Source organism: Neoarius graeffei, chromosome 14 (genome assembly GCF_027579695.1).
Source record: "Neoarius graeffei isolate fNeoGra1 chromosome 14, fNeoGra1.pri, whole genome shotgun sequence".
Taxonomy (NCBI): Eukaryota; Metazoa; Chordata; class Actinopteri; order Siluriformes; family Ariidae; genus Neoarius; species Neoarius graeffei.
The window spans coordinates 14,568,378-14,595,494 of NC_083582.1; the positions used below are offsets into that span (position 1 = coordinate 14,568,378).

Here is a 27,117-nt window from a genome sequence, read left to right on the forward strand (position 1 = left end):
GTTCTACCGTCTTTTTATTGGTTGTTATTTCTCAAAGTTGAAGTGTTTCAGTATTATTTTCAGGAGTTGATTGAGAACACTTCAATACAGTTTGAATACTGAGAAACGTAACATCGAACACAAGTGTATAATAAAATAAAACATGAAATTAACTACTTTACCTGTAACATGTAGTTAGAATATAGCTTTGTACTAGCTTTTTTTTAAAGACTATTTTATCTTCTATTTTTAGACATGTTTACTTCTTCTTTGATTCAGGAGCTTGGTTGCAAATTTGTTGCTAGCTACTGAATTAGCTACAATAACAGTTTTCACCTTTTTTCTAACCTTTCTCACCCTTTCCACACCTGGTTACACCCAGTTCTTCATGACTGCTATTCAGTACCAGTAAAATCTTCTACTATTTTACAAGTTGTTGAATTCAAATAGTTTGAAATTGATATATTTCATTCAAACGCTAAGCCATGTACGTTCACTCCAGACTTTAGCGTAACTAAAACTAACACATATAAAACAATATCATAAATTCACCTGTAAAGCTGAAAAAAAAAAATGACTGAACAAAAACTCAAAATATCACCTCAGAAAACAACTGAAGTGCTTGAAAAGCATTAAAAAGCAAAATGTTCAATCAGTTTGAATTTTTAAAATACAGTATTTCTAGAGCTAGGGTTTCTTATGTATGAAAAATGCAGAGTATTCAATCTAAAACTAAAAGGACAAAAAGTAGAATAAATTAAATTATGAACAATAAGGCGCTACTGAAATATTACAGTAAACTTTGAATTGAAAGTGAAGTATTTACAGAATAAATAATAGACACTTATTGTACAGTAACATTAAGTGTGAAGAATGAATATTCTTTTTGAATACTAATGAGAATTTATTTTAAACCAACTAAAGCAAGTGTGTATTAATTTTTAAATAATATTTTCAAAACAAACAAACCACCGAACCCAGCTAAGACACTGTATGTCAGGAGCTTTGTTACTGTCCCTATTGCTTTCAGCCAATCAGGACACACGATATGCAAGAACGAAGAACAGTGCGATCTTATCCAAGAGATAGCAAGTAACTCTTGACACTATCTCATCCCTCTATCCCTTTTGAAATGCTGATTTTTCTCTGTTATCCATTTATCTGAACCCGACCTCCATCTCCTCTCCCCCAAACACACACCCCAGTTCTCTGACCCCCCTGTGATACAGATAATGAAGGTATTTTGTCTCCAGTCCTTTGTTTTGCAGCTAAGCAGGGAACTTCACACACACCCTTATTTGCATGTTGACCAACCCGGCCCACTTTCACATCTCATGCATGGATGTTAAATTAAGTACCTAGCATCTGCATACTAGTTTTACTGTTACTATTATTAAATGATGACATCGTGCGATCACAGAGGCTCCGATATTCTTGTTTGAGCTTCTCAGATGAATCCCGTAGTGTGGCGCCATCTTGGTACCAGGTGCAGAGAGTTTCACACAACAGGATTCATCCTTGGAAAAAAAAAAATCAATGAGAAACAGCCAATCAGAATCTGATATGAAATCAGATACATTTTCCATAATGTGCAGCAGATCCCTGAATCCAGTCACTCATCTGTGTGTTTGTGTGGGACAGCAGCAACAAGATAAACACAATTATATCACTAATAATAATAATGATTCTGAGATTTTTGGAGAGTCATGCACTGTCCTAATCAGCTTCACACAGGTCAGGTGGTGTTACAGGAACAGGAAGTGCACTTCTGATGCCCCTCCTACAAATAGTTTGAAATTGATATATTTGATATATATTGACCAATGGAATAGTCCGAATTGGAATAGACTTCTTCATTAGACATAAACTACTGCGTGTTATGTTGTGCTGTAATCTATACTACTAAAGGAAGACTGTCTGTCTGTCTGTCTGTCTGTCTGTCTGTTCAGCTATGCAAATCGACACGGCTGGACACACATACTCCATACTTTGCACATGGATTGGTGACATCCCAGAGGGGCCCAAGACAACATTTATGATTTTCCAAAACATGGGATTAGTGCTAATCCAGCACACTATTCATTTCCCATAGGCTACATGCTCACGCTAACACAGTGCGCGCAGCCTCAGTGGGGAATCCCCTCCCCCATTCGCCTGAGAGTTACGATTGTACTTGCAATCAGTGCTCCTCGCCAGAGACTACCATTAGGGCCGAGTCTACTTCACTGAGGAGACATGGGGAGCGATTAACGTCATTTTAGCTGTGTTCACATATATACCGGTACGATAGTGGTATAACTGTATTGATACAAAGTGTACCGGTACAGTTTAGTGCATCTGTCCACACTAGCGAGAAATGTTTGCGGTTTTCTTTCACGGTAGTTGAAATGCGCGTGCGCGAAATGTTTCCGTGGTTACCGAGTAACTTCCTTCCGAGAATATGGCGGATGAAACAACGTGTGCGTGCTTTTTGTTGTCAGTGTACAGTCTGTATTTCTGGTGGTCATTTATTCAGTCGAATCATATAAAACACGCGAGGCAGTTCTCCCCCCTCCCTTTCTCCCTCTTTCCTTCTCTTCCCCTCCTTTTCTCTCCCTTTTCCCCTCTTCCTCCTTTCTTCCTCCCTCCCTCTCTCCCTTTCTCCCCCCTTTCTTTGCTCCATGTAGCTCCACGGTCATTTTGAGCCATTTTGCCGTTTTATTTACAGCTGGAAAGCACGGGCGTATTGTATTGTATGAATAACCCGGAAGACGTAGGAATGGTTCATTGCGCTTGCGCATTATATTTGTATCGATACAGAGACACTTCATTTGTCCACACTACAGCGAAGCGCTACAGTACCGATACTGTACCGGTACGAAACCCATACATTTGTGGGTTTCGTACCGATACAGTTATACCGCTACAGTACCGGTATAGTTGCTAGTGTGGACAGGTGTTGCGGTACGAAAGTAGTATCATATCGGTACAAAATCCCTAGTGTGGACAGGGTATTATGCCGTGTTCACATATATACCGGTACGATAGTGGTATAACTGTATCGATACAAAGTATACCGGTACAGTTTAGTGCATCTGTCCACACTAGCGAGAAATGTTTGCAGTTTTCTTTCACGGAAGTTGAAATGCGCGTGCGCGAAATGTTTCCGTGGTTACCGAGTAACTTCCTTCCGAGAATATGGCGGATGAAACAACGTGTGTGTGCTTTTTGTTGTCAGTGTACAGTCTGTATTTCTGGTGGTCATTTATTCAGTTGAATCGTATAAAACGCGCGAGGCAGTTGAGAAAGAAACAAAGAAAACGAATCTCCGTTCTTCACTATTTTATTCAGTGGAACCCGGAAGAAGTAGGAATGGTTCATTGCGCTTGCGCATTATATTTGTATCGATACAGAGACACTTCATCTGTCCACACTACAGCGAAGCGCTGCAGTACCGATACTGTACCGGTACGAAACCCATACATTTGTGGGTTTCGTACCGATACAGTTATACCGCTACAGTACCGGTATAGTTGCTAGTGTGGACAGGTGTTGCGGTACGAAAGTAGTATCGTATCGCTACAAAATCCCTAGTGTGGACAGGGTATTAGACAGAACACAGTGAAACTGTATATATAGAGGAAATCAGGTTCACGGGCAATAACTCCTAGTAGTAAAATAATCAGTGATGGGGTGGTTTGATTAAACAGACTTACCACCCTGAAGTTGATTATTTTCCTATGGCAGCATGTCCCTGAGTGTTTTATTCCTCTTATGCCACCGCAATTTGCCAGCAAGGACAGTTTTTTTTGTGTGTAGTTACATTTAACGTTGTGGAACGTCCATGAAACAAGTTCCTGTTCTTGCTTATGTTACGCTTAGCACCTAAAACAATTACCAGCCTCTCTTTTTTTTCCCCCTCTCAGGAAGTTAATAAGACAAAAAAAAAAAATCCACCATGTCATGTTACTGCAAAACCACAAATGCTAATCAATCACTACAAATAAAAAATTTGCCCATATCTTATGTGAGAACAGATTCTTATGTTACATCATAGGAACTTGTTCTCTACAGTCAGAATGTGTGTGTGTGTGTGTGTGTGTGTGTGTGTAAGTGCTATGGCAGGATGGTAGCTATAAATGCTTTCAAATTGTGGCTCATAAATGCCTCAGTGTGCTCTATAGGACACATTAAAGACACCATCACACACACAAAGCATTACTTTTATGGTTTTATGACGCGCACTGCTGAGGCTCTGCGGTCAAGAAGTGAAGTCTGGAAGCCTGGAGACTAAAGCTCCCTTTTTTCTTTATGGATACATCTGTCCATCCATCCATCCGTCCATCATCTGTAGTCGCTTATCCTGTACAGGGTCGTAGGCAAGCTGGAGCCTATCCCAGCTGACTGCGGGCGAGAGTAAACACTGGACAAGTCGCCAAATCATTGCAGGGCTAACACACAGAGACAAACAACCATTCACATTCACACTCACATTCACACCTACGGTTAGCCTAACCTGCATGTCTTTGGACTGTGGGGGAAACCGGAGCACCCAGAGGAAACCCATGCAGACATGAGGAGAACATGCAAACTCCGCACAGAAAGGCCCTCGCTGGCCACGGGGCTCGAACCCAGGACCTTCTTGCTGTGAGGCGACAGTGCTAACCACTACACCACCATGCCGCCCCGGATACGTCCCAAGTAGAAATTGAAAGCTAGGGCCGTTTGCAACATTTAAACCTTCTTTTATTCACATTCGACACATAAAAAATCGACTACTCGACTCCAAATCACATGAAACTCCCAGCACCGGATTCAGCATTCGATCACTTCCCTCCTTTTGGCCTCGTTTCAGTCCTAACATGAAAAAGTGTCAGTCAAGAGCTGGGTGAAAAGACAGAAATATATCACGATAAACCATACACAATATACATCACAATATTTACTTGCCAACAATACAGCAGTGTTGCAGTTTAAAAAAAAGGCTAGATAAATAATAAACAAAGTGGCACGATTTTTATTTTTTGCTTAAAAAGTTGAATTTGTTTTAAAAATATAAAAATATTCAACAGTGCAAAAGATTTTATTACAGTTTTAAAAACTATGTACAAAATGTGATCAAATCAGCTGCTTCCAGTCAGACTTTAATGATAAAAAAAACAATTAATTAAAAAATTTCATGATATCTCAGAAAAGTATATTGTAATTTACCACAAAGTCGATATTATATCGTTATATCCTCCAGCCCTGGTGAGTGAGGACCCTCGTTCTTTCATCCTCACCAGCTTTATTGTTTCTCCAGCTTGTGTTTGGAAGCTTTTAACCAAGAACATTTCATTCAGATTCTTTTGTTTCAAACATTAAAAAATTAAAAAGAAAAAAAAAGTAAAATATAAAATGTATAAAAACAACAACAATAAAAACCTAGATATTAAAAGTCTCTTAATGTCACAGGATTTTAAAGGACTCTTGTTTTTTAATCCATACATGTTGGCTTGTTTTTGGAAAAAATGTTTCGTAATGTTTCTCCTCGAGTGAACTTTTTATTAGAGTTTTGCATTTAAAAATGTAAAATTTAAAACATGAAAATTATGTTTTAAATGTATTACAGATGTTTATGTAAAATAAGTAATTTAAAAATATTTGATGCTAATGATCTGGAATATTCCATCCATGTGATCATCTTTATTAATGTGAACAGCACCTCAATATTTAGCAAGCTGTTAAATTTTTAATCACAAAAGAAAAAAACATTTTAAACTAAAAACAGACCTTCACAAAAACCTTCATGATCCTCTATAAGTGTGGTCTTGGTCATTAAATTGCACAGTCAAATTTCTTCCTGGTTTTTTTTCATATTTTTTCATAATATTTCTGAAAATATATTACATTTTTTTACCACTAAATTTTTTTAAAAGCAATTATCTACAATATACCATTAATAGGTTGTTATAAAGAAAAATGACCTCAGCCTTTAATGCTGTGTTTTGGTACTTGATGTAATCTCCTCTCCTTTAAAGTTTGTTCATTAAAAAATTAAACATTCAAAATTAATAAAAAACAACAACAACAGACTTTTGTATAACCACTTTGCACAAATAAACATCACTTCCTTTATTAGGGTTGTATTTTATACTTGATAGGTTTTGTTTCCCATTTTTGAAACAAAACTGAAACAAAAATTAAAACAAAAAAAATAAGGAACAAAAAATGAAAATTATACATGAGAAATCTGAAATAACAATGAAAATAAAAATGGTACAAAACTTAAGACAAAAATGAAACAAAAAAATGTAATAGAAATGAAGTAAAAGTCACCAAGACAAAAAAAAACCCTGATGCAAAAATGAAACAAAAATTGAAATACAAGTCGCCAGGTCATCACAGGGCTGACACATAGACACAGACAACCATTCACACCTATGGTCAATTTAGAGTCACCAGTTAACCTAACCTGCATGTCTTTGGACTGTGGGGGAAACCGGAGCACCCGGAGGAAACCCACGCGGACACGGGGAGAACATGCAAACTCCGCACAGAAAGGCCCTCGCCGGCCACGGGGCTCGAACCCGGACCTTCTTGCTGTGAGGCGACAGCGCTAACCACTACACCACCGTGCCGCCCAAAAACTAAAATGAGCAAGTAAAAATAAAAGTTGAAACGAAAATTAACAGATATTAATCAAATGAAAAATGAAGCAAAGGTTTAAATAACAGTGAAAACAAAAATGAAGCAAAAATTACCCCAAAAAAACAGAATTTGATGCAAAAATGAACCAAAACATTGAAATTAAATTGAAAGAAAATTTAAGACAAAAAAATTAAACAACAATTAAAAATAAAAATTACAACAAAATTAAACAAAAATTGAAATTAATGCTCCAGGAGGTTCCCTGGTCCCCCGAGACTGAGGGTCACTCCTTGGGTTTCTCCCCACGGTTATGTGGGTTTCCTCCAGGTTCTACGGTTTCCTCCTAACGTCCAGAAAAGTTCCTTTCACCCCAAAGTATTCTGACAACTAAACATTCCACACTGAACAACATTCTTAAAAATCTTGGCTGCTTTAATTAATGACAGCTTTTTCTAGAGTTCATCCTCACAGGTTATAGCCAGTAAATTAACGAGTGGAGCGTATGTGCTGACTTTCACACCTCCTGTGAGTCCTGCATGAGAAAATACACAACTCTTGCATCTATGACAGGTTATAACCCTCCGTGTCCTGTTACGTAGCATAAAAGAGTGCAGGATTTAGGACGCTTCCTGGAAAGAGGCTATAAAGGGGCAATAAAAATAACTTCACGCGCTCGAACGTGGCCGATTCGCCTCCAATCAGCCTCCATCATAAAGCATCTCTCCTTCTTCCTCTTTCTTTCTTTCTGTTTATCACCTGTTCCTTCACTGAGGTGTGTGTGGGGGGATGTTGTGAGGGTCTCAGTGAGCTGTATGGCTCATTTAATACGTCGTTTGTGGATAGTAGTCTAATTAAGAGGATATACACAGGAGAATGCGCACACACACACACACACACACACACACACACACACCATGTATTACAAGGCATTATATGTGTAAAATTTACTTTTTTGTACAAAGACGAGCCTTTTTTGGAAATTTGCATTATATTTTCATTTAAAAATGTTAGTAATTTGAATAAATTAGAATATTAATGAGCCTATTATATACTATGTTCAGATAAAGCACAAAAGGTGAAAATATTGCTGTTTTTAAAGCAGCGGAGACAAAATCATCAACTTATCAACTTTATGATGTTAAATTGTCTATAATTTTTACATTTATTTATTCTTGCTGATATTTAATCTGATTTGACCTTTTAAAAAAATACACAATCAAATTGTCTTCGTAAATAAATATGCAGATTTTATCATTCAGAATTTTTTAATTGGTTATTATTATTTTTTGTTTGTTTGTTTGTTTATTTCTTTTTTAAAGCATACAAATGACATACAATTTAAAAATTATTTAAATTGTTTTTGCTAAAAAATGTTCGTATTGTCCGCTCTCTAGAATTTTCCTCTCGTTGTTTGGTAGCATATATAGAATATGTAAATACGATGAAAGTCAGAGCAGTAGTATAACGATGAAATTTTCTCTCTCTTGCTCGCTCGCTCTCTCTCTCTCTCTCTCTCTCTCTCTCTCTCACGCGCACACACACACACCGAGAGAGGTGAGCTGGAGATGAAGAAAAAGAAGTGCGAGATAAAAGAGCCAAGGAATGTGATCTGTTATCTGAGAGGACCTTCCTCTTATCACAGTGTAAACACACTGCAGTGCTGCATTAACACCCACCCACCGACACACACACACACACACACACACACACACAGTCACATTCAGCGTCTGTCTAAACTCACTGTCACCTTTGAGTGAAGGCAAATAAACCAGCTGAAATAATCGTCCCGATGTTTTCCGTCCCTGTCTAGTGCCCTTCTCTGATACCCAAGACCACAGAAGCACTCTTTATATAATTAAAGAGGTGTCTGACTCGGCATCCCGCACGCTTTACCCACACTGACTCACTCTAGCTACCAGATGTAATGTAAATATACCACTAGTTTGATCTCAGAACACTCTAGCAAGACTACATCACATAAATTTCGTTTACAAAATCTCTCGCTAGACTATATTACACAAATACACTGATCAGCCATAACATTAAAACCACTGTGTTTTTAAACCACTGGGTGAAGTGAAGAACACTGATTATCTCATTACAATGGAACCTGTCAGAGGGTGGGATATATTAGGCAGCAAGAGAACAGTCAGTTCTTGAAGTTGATGTGTTGGAAGCAGGAAAAATGGGCAAGCGTGAGGATCTGAGCGACTTTGACAAGAGCCAAATCGTGATGGTTGGATGACTGGGTCTGAGCTTCTCCAGAATGGCACATCTTGTGGGGTGTTCCCGGTATGCAGTTGTTAGTACCTACCAAAAGTGGTCCAGGGAAGGGCAACCGGTGAACTGGCGACAGGGTCATGGGTGTTGAAGGCTCACTGATTCGCATGGAGTACGAAGGCTAGCCCATATGGTCCAATCCCACAGAAGAGCTACTGCAGCACAAACTGCTGGAAAAGTTAATGCTGGCTAAAACAGAAAGGTTTCATTTATGAAATCTTTAGCTAGACTATATTAAATAAATGTACTGCTAGTTTAATTTAAGAATGCACTGGCAAGACTATGTCACATAAATATATGTCTTGTTTAATTTACAAAACTTATAGTTCACCTATAAATAAACAAGTTACATTTACATGAGTTTTACATTTATCACACATTAAATTGAAAAAATTCTAGCTAGACTATATAACCTACATTTTTGACTAATTTAATTTTTTTAAAAAAGCTCTAGCTAGCCTATATCAATATACAGCTAGTTTGATTTAAAAATGCTCTATTTAGACTACATCATGTAAATATACCATGAGTTTGATTTAAGAAAGTTCTAGCTAGACTATATTACAGAAATATAGCTATGTCACTAGCTTTACTAATTTCTTTATCTTTATATCGTTCAAATATACGGCTAGTTACGTTTCAACAAATGTATATCACACACATCTACCACTATTTTAAATTAAGAATGTTTTAGCTAGACTATATGTCGAACTTATATATTTGACTAGATTCACTAAAAAAAACCTCTAGTTGGTGTATACCACATAAATGTACCACGTGTTAGAAAGGTCTAGCTAAATGAAAGTTCTAGCTCGCCTATATTATATAAATGTACCACTTTATCTTAAACTAGCTTGGGTATATAAACCTGTGTTCTGTTAAACACTGTGAATATATATATATATATATATTTTTTTTTTTTTAATTTTGGTTTGTTAGAAATCTTGGTAGATCAGTCAGAATGATACAGAATATTGTCTAGTGCAGATTTAAGGGTTGCTAGCTGTATATATACATAGTGTGGACAGTCAAAAGGGAAGTGAGCAAAATATTCGTGAAATATAAAGTCTAGATTCTCTTTAGAAGTGTAGAAATGGTACTGTATAATGTGAATATACAGCTTGGGTAGCTGCTTGGTTTGTGGAGGTAACGTACATTAAACAGTACTAATAAAGTTTTTGCTATTTGATGTTAAGAAGGTTAGTTTATATATATATATATATATATATATATATATATATATATATTGTGCTAGGATTCTCTCAGCATTGCCTATTTCCCATGAACCATGCTTCTTGGTCTTTTTCTTTTTTTCTCTTGAATCCATTAAAAACCTTGATGTATTGGTGAGTTAAAGCCTTTTATGTTTAACGTTAATTGCATTAAAGGATGTTGCAGTTTTGTGTAAAGTGTAGAAGGAGGGAAAGGCCGCGTGTGATGGAGTTTAGGTCAGGGAAGGCTGCGCGGCAGAGTGGGTCATGCGGAGGTTGAGAGCCGAGCCGAGCCGGGTTCAGAGAAAGTTCAGCCGCATGGCATTAGGCAAATGAGGAGGAGAAAAGAAGAAAAAAGGGGTGCAGAAAAGGAGTTTGAGCGATGAGGGAGCGAGAGAGGGGGCAAATTAGTTTAGAAGAAGCCCATTTAGGGAAGAGCTGAGGCGGATCACGCTGTTGTTGGAGCATGCAGTTGTTGCCAAGTAGGTGACCAGCAAACATGGGCACCTCAAGTGAGAGTCCAACAAACTGTGGTGTTTTTTTTTTTTTTAGTTTGAAGCTACAGTGCACAAACAAACCATGAACTTACGAATACGAAAACACAACTACATCAGTGTAAAAATCCAGAGCAAGAAATAACAATGTCGAGTTTTTTTAAACAGTTCTGACATACAGAACATGTTAAATACAATCTCTTGTGAGGTTTTTATTTATTTACTTACTTTTCAAGAGTTTCCTTCTTTTTGGTTTTTGATTGTAGTTGTAGGTTTTATTTTGCTCAAGTATTTCCTTTGTCCTTATTTAGATGCTCAGGGTAGCCTCTTTGTTTCGTTTATACGTGCTGCCATTTCCCTGTGTAATGGCTGAAACTAGTTAGTTAGTTAGGTAAGCCTAGGTCACAACCGGACGTATGATTTTTTTGGCCGTGCGATTTTTGGCGTTTCCCAAATCGCTGCGGTTTTTTTGTTCGTGGAGAAAGATGCACGTTGGCCGTAAGTTTGTCTTGCAACCTGAAAAAAACGTAAGCGCCCGTAGAGTTTGTTTGACATGACAAAGAACCTCTGCGGCCAGTCTACGGCTCGAAAATCAGCACGTCACGCGCGCCCTCCGTGCGTTTCACGTGCGCCCTCTGTGCGTTTCTTGCATTTTTTGCACGTAGACCGGCCGTAGGAGCACGTACGGCTGGTTGTGACCGAGGCATTAGTTAGTTAGTTAGTTAGTTAGTTAGTTAGTTAGTTAGTTAGTAGCTAACATTCAAATATGTTACACTTGTCTCACCATGGCTTCCCTGCTTCACAATAAATCAAATCGAAATCTAACCAAACTAGGATGTATTCTGTAATTATGTTGAAATCTTGAGAATTTAGATTGAATCTGTTGAGATCATATAACTGAATAGGTTTTATTTCCATATATTTTATGTCCTGACTGTAACCCGTAACCTTTATTTGCGATCATTTTCCTGTCGGATGTGAGAAACCAATCTGAAAATAACGAATTCGCAGACAGCTTATCTTTAAACTCATCGCACAAAGAAAATATACTGACTTAAGGAATGAAGTGATGTTCCTTTCCACCCACGTGCAATGAACCGGTGCTACAGGTGCTCTAGCCCCTGCCCCTTTTCTGTTTGCTGTCCAAAGTGCCCTTTTCATAGGGACTGTTTTGTTGTTTTGTTTTTGTTTTTTTTTATATTTGTAAAAGATAAGCTAGCTCCAACATCAATATTCTCTACAATTTGACAATAATATATGAAATTATAGATTTATAAAATAACGTTTTTCTATGTAAATGCGGGCATCAATCCGTGACGTCATGCATTCAGTGAACCTCCGTGCAGAAAGTGCATGCAGGCGGTTGACAGTGCGAGGAACGGCATGGTGAGGTCACACTGAAAGTCTCCTTTCATTTCTTATCTGAACATGCAATATTGTGCAGCTTAGAACACAACAGTAAATGCGTAGGGTTGTTTATCATTTAATGAAGCCGCCTAGGCTATATTTAAACCGTTTGCTCCATCCATTTCATTAACGTGGCAGATTCGGAAACTTTAGTTTGAACGACGGCGTTAATAACATATTCTAGCAGCTTCGAAAACTTAAGGCTGAATGACGACGTCCACAACATATTCTGTCAAGACTATTATGTTATAGTAGCTTAGGTTAGTTGAGTTAAAACATAGGGAAACGTTTCTAAATAAGTGAAAGCCTGCATTATGCAAAGATGCCAAGGAAAGAGAGGATAAAGATGGGCTGCTGAAAATATATGGAACACTACCTCAACTGCAACGGTAGAGCGTTCCTTTTCAAAGACAAAACTCCGCAGCCTTTGTCATGAAGAAAGGCTGTCAGACCTTCTTCTGCTGGCAACTGAGAAAGATATCCATATTGAATACAGTGTTGTCATAGACATTTTCAAGAACATGGCAAACCGAAGACTGCTGCTTTGAAGAATACTGCAGCATTTAGATGGATCTCACTCACACACACAATGTCTCATCTCATCTCATTATCTCTAGCCGCTTTATCCTTCTACAGGGTCGCAGGCAAGCTGGAGCCTATCCCAGCTGACTACGGGCGAAAGGCGGGGTACACCCTGGACAAGTCGCCAGGTCATCACAGGGCCGACACATAGACACAGACAACCATTCACACTCACATTCACACCTACGGTCAATTTAGAGTCACCAGTTAACCTAACCTGCATGTCTTTGGACTGTGGGGGAAACCGGAGCACCCGGAGGAAACCCACGCGGACACGGGGAGAACATGCAAACTCCGCACAGAAAGGCCCTCGCCGGCCCGGGGCTCGAACCCAGGACCTTCTTGCTGTGAGGCGACAGCGCTAACCACTACACCACCGTGCCGCCACACACACAATGTTCAGTTGCAATTGAAATTTAGTTTTGAATAAAGTTAACTTGTGTGAAAAATTTGTTCCAAGTGCCCTTTTTTGAATGTTGAGCCCCTGCCCCTGCCCCTCCAAAGGCCCTGTTCCTTTCACATCACAATTTCTCTAAAATTGTATTTTTTTTAGACCCAGAATTGAAGTTAAACTAGATTACTGTGTATTTCATAAACATGCGCCTATGGCTCTTTTAAACAGCTGTCATTTTTCAATACACTCATTCGTTCAGCAGTGAGATAACGAATTTATTTTTCCTTCTTCCGTTTCATTTTTAATGAAATAAAGCGGTTTGGGGGAAAAAAAAGCGGGCGGAGCGAGGGGATGAGGTGGGATATGTGGGCGTGGTTTACTACTCAGCTGCGCCGATTTCGTCACTGCTCCCGCCTTCTTCTTCTTTCCACGGGGCGGAGCCTGGAGCTCAGCTGCGCGCTCTCGTCACTTGTATTCCGCGCGCCGAGAGAAGCAGCGACGCAGCCGCAAGCGCACGAGAGCGAGCAGGACCTGGAACCAGCGGACCGTAAACACGACGCCGGAGAGAGAAAGAAAGAAAGCGTTAATGGTTTTTGTTGCTGTTTTTATCTTAACATACTTTTTAACGTGGAGGAGGTGAAACGGCGGGATAAAATGGCTCCGGTGTGAAAGGAGGAGACACGCGCACGGGGAAAGGAGAGAGAGAGAGAGAGAGAGAGAGATCAGCGCTCGCGACTTGCGTTTCCTGCGCGTGGATTTCTTTACACACACACACGCGCGCGCGCTGCTTAAACTTGTCGGTTTGCGGGCTTTGGATTAAAGTGGATCGCCAATTGGGTCAAAAACCTGTTTGGATACTTGTGCCTTTTTTTTTTTTAATTCTATCAGTGAACACAACCCAAAGTCCACCATGGACTCTTTGCACTCAGTGCTTTGATGCTTGCGCGCACACACACACACACACACACACACTCTTGCACACACACTCACTCACTCTCGCGCGCACGCGCGCGTCCTTGTGATCGATTGATCTCGAACCCCATCCTGAAGACTTGAGCAGAACATGTACGAGGGCATGGACGTGGTGGGTTTGCACCCTGCCCCGAACCCCTTCCTCATGATGGAGTATTACGGCCAAAGGTTCCCCAACACACCCTGGAGCACCTCAAAGCACTGTACGTGCCTTCGAACCATCTCCAAATCCAAACCCTCACTCACTTTTTTTTTTCTTTCTTCTGTGCATTGTTCACTCCTTGCATGGTGTCTTGGCACACTCCATTTCAGCTTTTCCTGAAACTATTTTAGGCATGCACAAAGGTCAGGAACTCTCCCAGACTTTCTGTCCCGACTAGTTGACCTAGTTCTCATTTGCATGCTCCAGAAAGGATTTTTTATTTTTTTTTTTGCGCATATTAGTCCAGGGATCACAATGCATAACGCAATGTTCCATTGCAGTTCCAGGAGCTCCAGTTTTGTCGTAACTCGAGTTGTTGAGGTCAGAGTGGAGTCACGGCTTTGTGACACAATATAAACGATCGGTCTTGTTTTTACTCGCAGATGTCATTTAAATTCAGGATAAAATACAGCATTGTATCACTAACATTGCAGCAAGCTGAAAATTTGTCCAGATTTTCTGCAAATCGTGACAAGCTTTCATTGACGTTTCATTGACAATTAGTCCAGGTCTAACTCAACACAAGACCCAATCCGCTTTCTGTCTTGTTCTGTGACGTTGTATTTATGACTTTTAGCACTTGCTGATCTCATCTCATCTCATTATCTTTAGCCGCTTTATCCTTCTACAGGGTCGCAGGCAAGCTGGAGCCTATCCCAGCTGACTACGGGCGAAAGGCGGGGTACACCCTGGACAAGTCGCCAGGTCATCACAGGGCCGACACATAGACACAGACAACCATTCACACTCACATTCACACCTACGGTCAATTTAGAGTCACCAGTTAACCTAACCTGCATGTCTTTGGACTGTGGGGGAAACCGGAGCACCCGGAGGAAACCCACGCGGACACGGGGAGAACATGCAAACTCCACACAGAAAGGCCCTCGCCGGCCCCGGGGCTCGAACCCAGGACCTTCTTGCTGTGAGGCGACAGCGCTAACCACTACACCACCGTGCCGCCCGCACTTGCTGATGTAAAATGTAATTTGCGCAAAAAAAAGAGATTTCAAGGCTAGCCGTCACGGAAAAACAAAGAGGAAAGGTAGTCCACGTTCTCCAGCATGACCCCGACGTCCATCGTCTATTCATCTTGTCGGCTGATTCTTTTGTAAACAGCTTCACGCAGCTCACACACCTCTGTCCTTCAAGAAACCTGTGAATGGCATTGTGTTCGTGACAGATTGATCCAAGTGTCCGAGCTGGGGTTTGTTTCTGTCCCATCTGTTTTAGCGGGAACAAGGAATTTCACCAGAAGTTATAACTAAAACAAAACGTACTAATCGTGATGAAAGCACATATGTACGTCATCAAATGCGTGTTGACTTGAGATGGAAAGGAAGTTCTTCTTAGACAGAAGTCTCATAAGTTAACGCAGTTAGTCTGGTGGGTTTTTTTTTTTGCGTTTTATCTCAGAAACCACAGAGTTGATCGGCCCGCTAAAGTCCGGAAAAAAATTATTGTACGGTTCGTAGATAAAGCTATAAACATTATGCTTCTTTGTTCAAAAAGAGAAATAAATAATTGCATATTTTTGTTATTGTTGTCATCATTCTGTAGCTGGTTAATGTTGTTTTAAAAAAGTAACGTAAACGTTAACTCGTAACTCAGCACTTCCAACAAGGAAAAACTAAAGAAAACTGTTTGGAGAATTCGTACTCAGAAATTCACAAAGGTCTCTTCAAACCTGATTTCGAAAGGTGACGTCAACTTGGCCGCTCACGCCTTCAATGGTAAACAAAGTACAGTTCATTTTATTAAAGAATGACTGACTGACTTTTTTAAAAATCCGTTTATGGTTATAGTTAATGTAAGAAGTTAGTTCCTGTTATCACTTCCATTATAGCAGGTATAATCACTCACAACTTGTAAAAACTTAGTTGCAGCTTTAATTTTGACTGTTACAAAGCACTGACACCAGAGACTCAAAACGTCACCATATGGGCGAAATAATGCATCAGTATAAACCTGTGATTAGCAACTTTAATCAACATGTCCTGACCAATCAGAATCCAGAATAATGATTATTTACAAATCTGTAACAGTGGCTGTACGATTTGTTGTTTTGAGATGGTAAATACATCAACATTTAGTTATCGCGTCTTTCACTAATGCTAGCATGTTGCATCAAAACTTTCTGTAATTCCGACTCCTTAGTAAAGTTGAAGTTGTGGTGTTTAGACGTTCCTAAACATATTAGATATCATAACTGGTTTTGTTTAATGTAATTATTTGGTAGCTGTGATGATTTTTTTTTTTTTTTTTTTTTTTTTTAAATTTTGTAACGTAGCATGTTTTCTTTGACACAATTTCTAGTTCTTTTTAAACACAATTCAAATTCTGGGAAATATTGGAAATGGTAGAAAAGGAAATGATACAAAAGTCTATTTCAGTATCCAACACTCGCCCCGCCCACTGTGCATAAAAAGTGTCACTGCAATTTGCTTGTGTGTGTATACTTGCTACATATTGAGGACCGAAATATGTTTTTAACTAACAGAGTAAGGGCATTTTTAGGAAGTGAGGACATTTTGGGCGGTCCTCACTTTTTCAAAGAGCTGTTTGAGACTTAGTTTTAGGGTTGAGGAGTGGGGTTAGGGATTTTGATGTGATGGTTAGGGTAAGGGGCTCAGAAGTGTATTATGTCGGTGAGGATCCCCACAATGATAGAAGTACGAGTGCGTGTGTGTGTGAGAGGTGGATAAAGATGACGCACGCTTGCTCTGAGTGACCTGATGGTTGTGAACAGGAGTGTTTCCCCTCTGAGGATACACCCTATGGTGTGAGCGAATGCTGTTCATGACTGTCCACATACATGTGCTGTGTGTGTGTGTGTGTGTGTGTGTGTGTGTGTGTACACGTGCATCACATACACCGCATTCTCATTAGTGTGCAGTGATGTGAACACTTCGGCTCATTTAACTTGCACACTGTCTGTCTGTGTAATGGGGTCTCTCTCTCTCTTCACTAAGGCCAAGTTTACATTAGACCGTATCTGTCTCGTTTTCTTCGCGGATGCACTGTCCGTTTACATTAAAACGCTGGGAAACGGGAATCCGCCAGGGTCCACGTATTCAATCCAAATTGTGTCTGGTCCGGTGCTGTGTAAACATTGAGAATACGCGGATACGCTGTGCTGAGCTCTAGCTGGCGTCGTCATTGGACAACGTCACTGTGACATCCACCTTCCTGATTCGCTGGCGTTGGTCATGTGACGCGACTGCTGAAAAACGGCGCAGACTTCCGCCTTGTATCACCTTTCATTAAAGAGTATAAAAGTATGAAAATACTGCAAATACTGCCCATTGTGTAGTTATGATTGTCTTTAGGCTTGCCATCCTTCCACTTGCAAGTGGTAAGTGACGCGCATGCCCGACATGCACTGAGATCACACACACAGCGGCTCAGTCCCAAATCACTGCTCATGCGCTATACTTGTGCGCTCTGTGAGCTGCGCAGGGCCGGAGTGCGCACCCTCCAGAAGGCACTCGCTGTTCAGGGCGGAGTGATTTGGAGCGCAGGATGCCTGCGGAGCCGAGCGTATCCGTGTATTGGCGTTGCTATGTGCACGCGAATTGTATATTGGCGTTGCTGTGTGCACACTAATCGTTTTAAAAACGTTAATCTGGTGATCCGCTGATACGGTCTAATGTAAACCCCACCTAACTGTTTAAGCTCTTGGCCACCAGGTGTGTGTGTGCATGCGCACATGTATGTAGTGTTAAAGGTTTCTCGAGTTCACGTTCCCTCACAAGATGACTCACTGTCAATCACCCACAAAGCCCCACCCCCTTGTATTTAAACTCCAGCTTCTAGCTCATCAGCTTCCTGATGGAGTCTTTCATTTTATGGTGATCATTTGTACGTGCGCGTGCACGTTTTTGAGGACAGAGTTCACACACACAGTGCTTCAGGGCATCGTTGACCTGTCAGTCTCGTCTAACCCTGCTGTTAAACTCCACCTCCTTAATGAAACGCTTCCTGATCTCATGACTGTTGCAGGATTATTAAGGTGTGTGTGTGGATCAGTCACTTTCGGTTGTACACAAGGTTGTCATGGTGCTTTTGTGACATACGTACATGTGCTTGCATACGAACGCACACACTCACACAGCATTGTTCTGCACACACCAGAAATGGATAAGAGGTGAAAGCATCCTAAGGATAGTCATTATCTGTGTGTGTGTGTGGCTGCTTTATGAATATCAGCTATTGTTTGACGAAGGGGTTTTCCTTGTGCTGCTGTCACGAATGGTGTGTGTGTGTGAGAGAGAGAGAGGGAGGGAGGGAGGGAGGGAGGTCTGGATCAACTCCAGCTCTCAGCAAATTGAGTCTAGTGTGCTGTGACCTCAGATCATTACACGTGTGTGTGTGTGTGTGTTCATATTCTGTCTCGCTGTCTGATTATTCAGGTGTTGATTCACTTATTTTATAACAGCAGCTCTGACAGCCGTTCCAGCTGTTTGTTTCCCTAGCAACAGCTCATTCATAGGGTCTTGTGTAGCGGATGCTTCAGTAAACAGATGAACCCCCCCCCCCCCCCCCCCCCAACAAAACAAAGTGTGTGATTATCGACATGGTGAGGAGCCGTTTGTTTAACATTTATGGAAGGAGTCTCCAGTGTCAGCGCTTTGGATATTAAACTATGCAGACTGTACAAAAATAACAACACAAAGTGTTTTTACTTCTCTTATATCACACTGAGTGGGTAACTATGGAACATTTTTATGGCACGTCTGCAATACACGTGTGAATGAGCTTGTTGCGATAGAACCAGTGAGGGTGTGAAGACAAGCACGTTATGAAAAACCTGTCGCCTTTGTTACAGCAGGAAATGCTGTCCGAGCTGCTTTTGTAGAACAGTAATCCACACTTTCTGACCAATCCAACTGGAGAATTCAGCCACGCTGTGAGTGCGTCGCCACGATGCAGTGCAACTGACATTTAAACGGAACACCCACGCAACACCGGGGCCGTGTACATCAGAAGGGGTGCGGATACTTTGTATAGGACACCCTTGAGCATTTGTGCATGTACAGTGGTGTTATGTATGGATGTATATTAAAATTATAAATATATACACCTATACCCACACGCAACACTAACCTCTTCTTGTTGCTATGGTAACAGGGACAGGGGTCAGTAGGGCTCGCCGTATGACCGGCTAAACCTATAAGGTCAAACTGTCCATTATGAGATTATACAACAGACGTGTGTTTTCATGGTTTTGGGATACCATTTGTATCTCATACACTCTCTCCCTCGCTTTAATCTCTTACACAACAGTGACGTACATTATTTCATATTAATATTCCAATGAGCTGATTCTGATTGGCTCCCGAAAGAGACCTGTTCATGAATATGCACAAACCTGCTGGTGTTTACACTCTGTGTTTCTCACAGACATTTGAGGTACAGTTATTAGCCTACTCATTAGTTAGCTTACAGCTCTCTTGGAGTGTGTGTGTGTGCGTGCATGCTACATCTTCAGATTGTATAAAGGTATTTTGGAGCTTTTGTCCAAAAACTTCTTTCTCTTGCACTCATGCGTGCGCGTGCACACACAGGATGAAACTCTGAAGGTTGTCTCACGCATGCTTGCTTTGTGAACACTGACTGAATAGTGTGTGTGTTTGTTTAGCTAATACAGGTGCATGTTGTGGACTTTGTACTCTTACATCTGTGTGTGTGTGTGTGTGAGAGAGATGTGGCTAGGAGCATGTAGCTGCAGCAGTGTATAAATAAGAGATCTAAATTTAACTCAGGAGCTCAGCTGCCCTAAAATTCTACACACACACCGTGTGCACACACGACTGTCCAGACATGCACATATACAAATATGCTAACATACTGAGACCATCTCTCTCTTACTCTCACACACACGCGCACACAAAAAAAACCCGGAGTTTGTGCTAAACTCTACACACCTCCTTGGTGAAAATCTAGTATTCATGATGACTAATTTTGTGAATTTAAAAAAAAAAAAAAAACACACTGGTGTTATCGTAAAGCAACGTCAGTGGTGCAACACCAAAGTTGATTATGTTCCTCCAACAGCACGTCCCTGAGTGTTTCATTCCTCTTACAGATCAGTTCCATTTAATGTTGTGGAACATCTGTGAAACAAGTCACTTCTTGTTCTCATTTACGTCGTCGCAGATGATGGAAGGAGTCTCCAGTGTCCGCGCTTTCTAACAGAGCTAAAGCTGGAACTGCTGTTCTTCCTTTTTAAGTAACTTCAAGACAGAAAAAAAGAGTGCTGAATGTTTCAAGTTATTCTTTAATCAATGTGATTTAAAATAAACTGCTCTTTGGTAAACTGCTTTGGTGTAAGAGGAATAAAACATTTCGGGATGTACTATTAGGAAAATAATCAACTTCCAAGGAGTAAGTGACTGACACTCCTCTCTCTCTTTTTATTTTATTATTAATTATTTTTGGATTCTCCATTTTGGTTCACCTATTATTTTTCTTTTCTTTTTCCTCTTTTCCTGTTCAGCCGTGGAGACACAGAGCACGAGTTCAGAGGAAATCGTCCCCAGTCCGCCGTCTCCTCCTCCGCCACCGAGGGTCTACAAACCCTGCTTCGTCTGCCAGGATAAATCCTCTGGCTACCACTACGGCGTCAGCGCCTGTGAAGGCTGCAAGGTAAAACGCACACATTCTTGTACATTCTCTCTTTGTGGGGACTCCTAGTGACATAAAATATTCCCTCGCCCCTTACTCTAAACTTACCTGTTATAACTAAATGCCCAACCCCATCCCTTACCCTCCTAACCTAAACCTCATTCTAACCTGAACCCTAAAACTAAGTCTTAACCCTCAAACAGACCTTTGAAAAAATGAGGACCAGCCAAAATGTCTTCATTTCCCGGAATTGTCCTGACTCTGCTAATTTAAAAAAAAAAAACATATATTCTGGTCCTCGATATGTAGCAAGGATGCATGCTCACACACACACTTACTATCCTTCTGAGGACCTTCCATTGACATAATTATTAATGTAGTTAATTAACGCTGTGCCTTCACTTAAACCTAACCTTAACCTCAGTCAAGAAAAGGAAACTTTTTTTTTTTTTTTGGCTCTTTTTTTTCTTTAAAAAACCAACCACCACCACTTTCCTTGTGGGGACCATCCAAATGTCCCCACAATGTCAAAAGTGTCAGATTTTACTATCTTTGTGGGGATATATGGTCCTCAGTAGTATATTACAGCACATGTGTACACACACATGAACTTCAGTTCCTTCGTTTCATGTAAAGCTATGCTTTGTTATGCATTATGACTGCTTGGCCGCCTGCTATATCGCTCATTGTAAGCGAAATGTGAATTGTGCCATTTCTAATTTGTCCCTTTAGCATAGTTTGTTGGTGTGTATAAGATCCCTGAAACTTTGTTTTTTGCTCAAATCGAAGCCTAAACCCTTATAATGGAGACGGCGAGTTTAAAAACGTGAGTGTGAACACATTTGCGCTAAATTTTCTTTTACTGTTGTCTTCAATGAAAGTCCAGTAGACTACAGTGAAAAGACCATGAAAGTGCAAGACTAAAATTAAAAATTCTATTTAAGTGTAGTTATTATGAAGATGAGTACACTTCCAAAGTTCGGCTTGAGAGATTTTTTTTTTATTTCCTTTTTTTTTTTGAAAGCTTCACAGTAAAGTAAAAATGTGCATAGAGATGAAAAAAATACAGCTCTGCTTGTAACTGTCAACATTTTGACCTCAAATGTATGAGTTTTCTAAATATAAAAGCTACAAAGTTTATTGAAAAAACTTGAAGCTTTCTAATGATAAATTATAAGGAATTATTTTTTAAAAAGTGAACATTTTCAAAATTGAGATGTTTTTAAAAAATAAGTCATGCTTCAAAACCAAAGTTAAACTTCCGAGTGAAGTGGTGAGTGATGTAAAAATGATAAAGCGTGGGGGGAGATGGCTTGTGAATGTTAGCTTTGAGAATAAAAAGATATAAAAAATTAAGTTTTTTTGACCACATACAGTGGTGCTTGAAAGTTTGTGAACCCTTTAGAATTTTCTATGTTTCTGCATAAATATGACCTAAAACATCAGATTTTCACACAAGTCCTAAAAGTAGATAAAGAGAACCCAGTTAAACAAATGAGACAAAAATATTATACTTGGTCATTTATTTATTGAGGAAAATGATCCAATATTACATATCTGTGAGTGGCAAAAGTATGTGAAGCTTTGCTTTCAGTATCTGGTGTGACCCCCTTGTGCAGCAATAACTGCAACTAAACGTTTCCGGTAACTGTTGATCAGTCCTGCACACTGGCTTGGAGGAATTTTAGCCCATTCCTCCGTACAGAACAGCTTCAACTCTGGGATGTTGGTGGGTTTCCTCACATGAACTGCTCACTTCAGGTCCTTCCACAACATTTCGATTGGATTAAGGTCAGGACTTTGACTTGGCCATTCCAGAACATTAACTTTATCCCTCTTTAACCATTCTTTGGTAGAATGGCTTGTGTGCTTAGGGTCATTGTCTTGCTGCATGACCCACCTTCTCTTGAGATTCAGTTCGTGGACAGGTGTCCTGACGGTTTCCTTTAGAATTCGCTGGTATAATTCAGAATTCACTGTTCCATCAATGATGGCAAGCCGTCCTGGCCCAGATGCAGCAAAACAGGCCCAAACCATGATATTACCACCAGAATGTTTCACAGATAGGATAAGGTTCTTACGCTGGAATGCAGTGTTTTCCTTTCTCCAAACATAACACTTCTCATTTAAACCAAAAAGTTCTATTTTGGTCTCATCTGTCCACAAAACATTTTTCCAATAACCTTCTGGCTTGTCCACATGATCTTTAGCAAACTGCAGACGAGCAGCAATGTTCTTTTTGGAGAACAGTGACTTTCTCCTTGCAACCCTGCCATGCACACCACTGTTGTTCAGTGTTCTCCTGATGGTGGACTCATGAACATTAGCCAATGTGAGAGAGGCCTTCAGTTGCTTAGAAGTTACCCTGGGGTCCTTTGTGACCTCACCGACTATTACACGCCTTGTTCTTGGAGTGATCTTTGTTGGTCGACCACAATGGTCTTGAATTTCCTTCATTTGTACACAATCTGTCTGACTGTGGATTGGTGGAGTCCAAACTCTTTAGAGATGGTTTTGTAACCTTTTCCAGCCTGATGAGCATCAACAACACCTTTTTTTTTCTGAGGTCCTCAGAAATCTCCTTTGTTCATGCCATGATGCACTTCCACAAACATGTTGTGAAGATCAGACTTTGATAGATCCCTGTTCTTTAAATAAAACAGGGTGCCCACTCACACCTGATTGTCATCCCATTGATTGAAAACACCTGACTCTAATTTCACCTTCAAATTAACTGCTAATCCTAGAGGTTCACATACTTTTGCCACTCACAGATATGTAACATTGGATCATTTTTCTCAATAAATAAATGACCAAGTATAATATTTTTGTCTCATTTGTTTAACTGGGTTCTCTTTATCTACTTTTAGGACTTGTGTGAAAATCTGATGATGTTTTAGGTCATATTTATGCAGAAATATAGAAAATTCTAAAGGGTTCACAAACTTTCAAGCACCACTGTAAATATTCCCAAAATTTGCAGAGAATCAGGAGAAAAATCAGGAGGACTCGACTGATTAGTGTGATCTTGTAAAAAACACATGACTCAGTCTTCACACAAAATCACTTATTACGCAGGAACAGTTGGATGATAATAATTATTATTGTTGTCATCATTGTTTGCAGTCAACTACATGTTAGTGTTTTTATAAGACCACGTGATACCTTTGTTTGTTTACAGGCTCTCTAAAGTAAGAAAATCTTTGCTCATTTCTATAATGGTTCAAATCGAGCTACTAATGAAGCATGACATGAAATTAGCATATTGTCATAAAAGCAGCATCGCCAAATCCTGGCATTCAGCATTGTGTACGTTTTTCTCCACAGGGATTTTTCCGCAGGAGCATCCAGAAGAACATGGTATACACGTGTCACCGGGAAAAGAGCTGCATAATCAACAAGGTGACGCGAAACCGCTGCCAGTACTGCCGCCTGCAGAAGTGTCTGGAAGTGGGCATGTCCAAGGAGTGTGAGTACCTGCTTCAAAATCTCTTCAAATCATCATCATTGGCCCTGACGCTACCCGTTTCAGCACTCTAAATATCCGTATCTGTGGGACTAGACCACGGACGTTTCCATGTTTTGCCTTTTCTTAACACGAAGCTAGCTAGCTAGCTAATTCTGCTGCTGATGATGATTGTGTGTATGTATATTTTCAAAAAAAAAAAAAGAACTGTCTAGTCAGTGACTACGTTTACATGCACATCCAAATCGAGCTGCTGTCGGTAATCGAGCTGAAGGTCCCAGCAGGGTGCCAGAGAAATCCAATCCTACATGCACAGTGTTTAAATCGAGCTATTGTTATGAGGTGCATTGTGCACCCGAGCCACAGGTGGCGCTACACGCCCCATCGTGTTGGTACACTTCCGGTTATCGTCATGAAGAAGAGCTATTCAAGAGTATAAACAAAGTGACTACAGGCGGAAATTAGCATGCACTGCTATAACCTGGGACAGACATCTGTCCTGACCACAAGGATAATGTTTAATTTGTGCACTGTCCCTTTTAAAAATAAAATAAACTCTAAGAAGAGTGTTTGTAGTTTGTATGTACGAACAGAAGTGTTCCTAATAAAGTGGGCGGCTAAGGTGAAGTGTCATGCCGACCGAGGCTGTTTTTTCGACACAATTCACAGCTATGCAACAGCTGTACAGATGTATTTGGTGATACAGTAAGTGAGCTAAATATTAACAGTGCAAACAATGCCACAAAAAGAAAAGATTCATGCCGTTGTCATGATTCGTTGTCATGCCGACCGAGGCTGTTGTGTTTCCCTTGTGGTCTTGTCACTTCCGGAAGGGGCAGTGCTGAAGTAAGTAGCTCGAATACGTAGCTCAATAGGGTTTACATGCACTAAGTAGCTCGGCAGAAATCGCATAATCTAGGTCGTGTAGCTCGATTCCAAGAAATCAAGTTCGGTTCAATTTCAGCCGAATTAAGGTGTATACATGGCATTTTAAACTTCGATTTCAGTCGAGCAACGGCAGAAATTCGATTCTCTCTATGTGCATGTAAACGTAGTGAGTGTTGTAGCTGAATCAAGCAAATATGTACGTTTGTTTGTTGAGTGGTCCAAAGCTAATACTCTGATTAGCATAATACAGTATGGGGTTTTACTGTTGATGCTGTGGGCGGCCATTTTGAGTTGACGTCACTTGTTTACGAGGAGGCCGTCCTGAATTTACGAGTTGAGAGCAAACCGTTTCCCATTTGGAGATCAGGTTACGGGTTTTATTTGAATGCAGCGCAGAATGGGAGTGGCCTAAAATGGACGTTTGTATTTGGAAACACTGGCGAAGTTCCTGCTTAGTCTGTACTAGAAACGGGAGAGTTTAATTCTCACAATTTAATTTGAACGTTTGTCATAATTTTTTAGAACAAACAAAAATAATAAATACAGCGGATAATAATTTTGTCCTTTTATAATAATAACCTCACTTTCTATTCACATGTATCTCCAGTTTTCTACGAATAAATTTACAACCCAAATATGTGAACATCCAGACTGCTAGGAAATGAGCCCTGAAAGAAACTCCCTCAGCCTGTGTTTTGTTTATATGGATGTGGATGTGCAAATATTTTATGACCGACTCCACCCTGAGAAACTACTAGCGCTATTATCTTCACTTTAATATGTTATGCGGTACCTGTCGAACTGGACAGCTCGGTTGGCATCACATTATGGGATTCATCTCAGTGTCATGACTGAGATTCATTCACATGCTGTTCAAAGCATTTTGTTTTTTTCTTGATTAGCTGCAGTATCAGAAAAGGAGCTAGCATATCTAACTAGCTTGTTATACCTGCAGGCTTGTGCTACATCACTCTAACACTTCACCCGTCTTTGATGTCTCCGTGTCGTTTGATGTCATCCCGCGTTCATTTGTATCTGTCTGGCATGTTATCCAGGATTAGATATGTGAACACTTTACTAGAGGCCTCACTGTGAGAATCTGCGTGTACTGAAGTGAAAATGGGGAAAGAAAGCGTGCACTGAAGTGAAACATGTAGTCAGTCTGGCAGTTTGTTCCACCGTCTCAGGCTATTTGCGGGCTGCCTCGTGGGAAAAGCAAAGCAAGAAATTTAACACTGCTAACAGCAGCGCTACCGAAGATGGATATAATGGCACAACGCTGACAACGAGCCATACCAAAAGTCCAACAGTAGCAGTCTGAAGGCTACAGAAATCACGACATGCCTCACGCGATGCCCACATAGAAACAACGGTACATCGTTGAGCTTTACAAATGATATATCGAGTTCTGACGTCCATCCTTTATCCGTTATGTCGAACTTAAGTTTTTCATCTCTGCTCAACAGTGAGCCCTGTTATCACCACAACAAACCTAAAGTTTGTAGTTAGTTTCAGTTATTTATTTAAAATCGGCGGTAACCATTTTAACTTCAGGAGATCAGCGTCACAGTATCTGGCTCCACCCCTGATCATAATCGTCCTCGGCTAAATGTCCTTATTTGCAATCATCAATTTGTACAAAGTGTCCTTTGGTGTTTGTAAACAAGTTGCAGAAACACCCAGGTAACCGAGCAACCTGCTGGTACAAATGTTAGCTAAAATGATATCTCGTATTATTATATTATAGACGAGCACTAAAAGCTTGGGAGAGCTACTGGAGTATGAGCTATTCGGCTCAGCTAACATTTCCAACGAGTGTAACACTGAGTTTATCTCTCATCTCATTATCTCTAGCCGCTTTATCCTGTCCTACAGGGTCGCAGGCAAGCTGGAGCCTATCCCAGCTGACTACAGGCGAAAGGCGGGCTACACCCTGGACAAGTCGCCAGGTCATCACAGGGCTGACACATAGGTGGGGTTTACATTAGACCGTATCAGCAGATCAT

General features: G+C 40.4%; 1 protein-coding gene across 5 annotated transcripts in view; it reads left to right on the plus strand.

Annotated features, from left to right (window-relative positions):
* raraa (retinoic acid receptor, alpha a) overlaps window positions 1-27,117 on the plus strand; it is a 164,898-nt gene that overhangs the window by 121,359 nt on the left and 16,422 nt on the right. For 3 of the 5 annotated variants that reach the window (XM_060939331.1, XM_060939330.1, XM_060939332.1), the window contains 2 exons: window positions 20,630-20,778; window positions 24,085-24,226. In XM_060939331.1, the coding sequence (XP_060795314.1) occupies window positions 20,630-20,778; window positions 24,085-24,226 (291 nt within the window). Of the gene's footprint in view, window positions 1-13,409; window positions 14,132-20,629; window positions 20,779-24,084; window positions 24,227-27,117 lie in introns of those variants that run through there. The other 2 variants (XM_060939334.1, XM_060939333.1) reach the window with 2 other exon arrangements.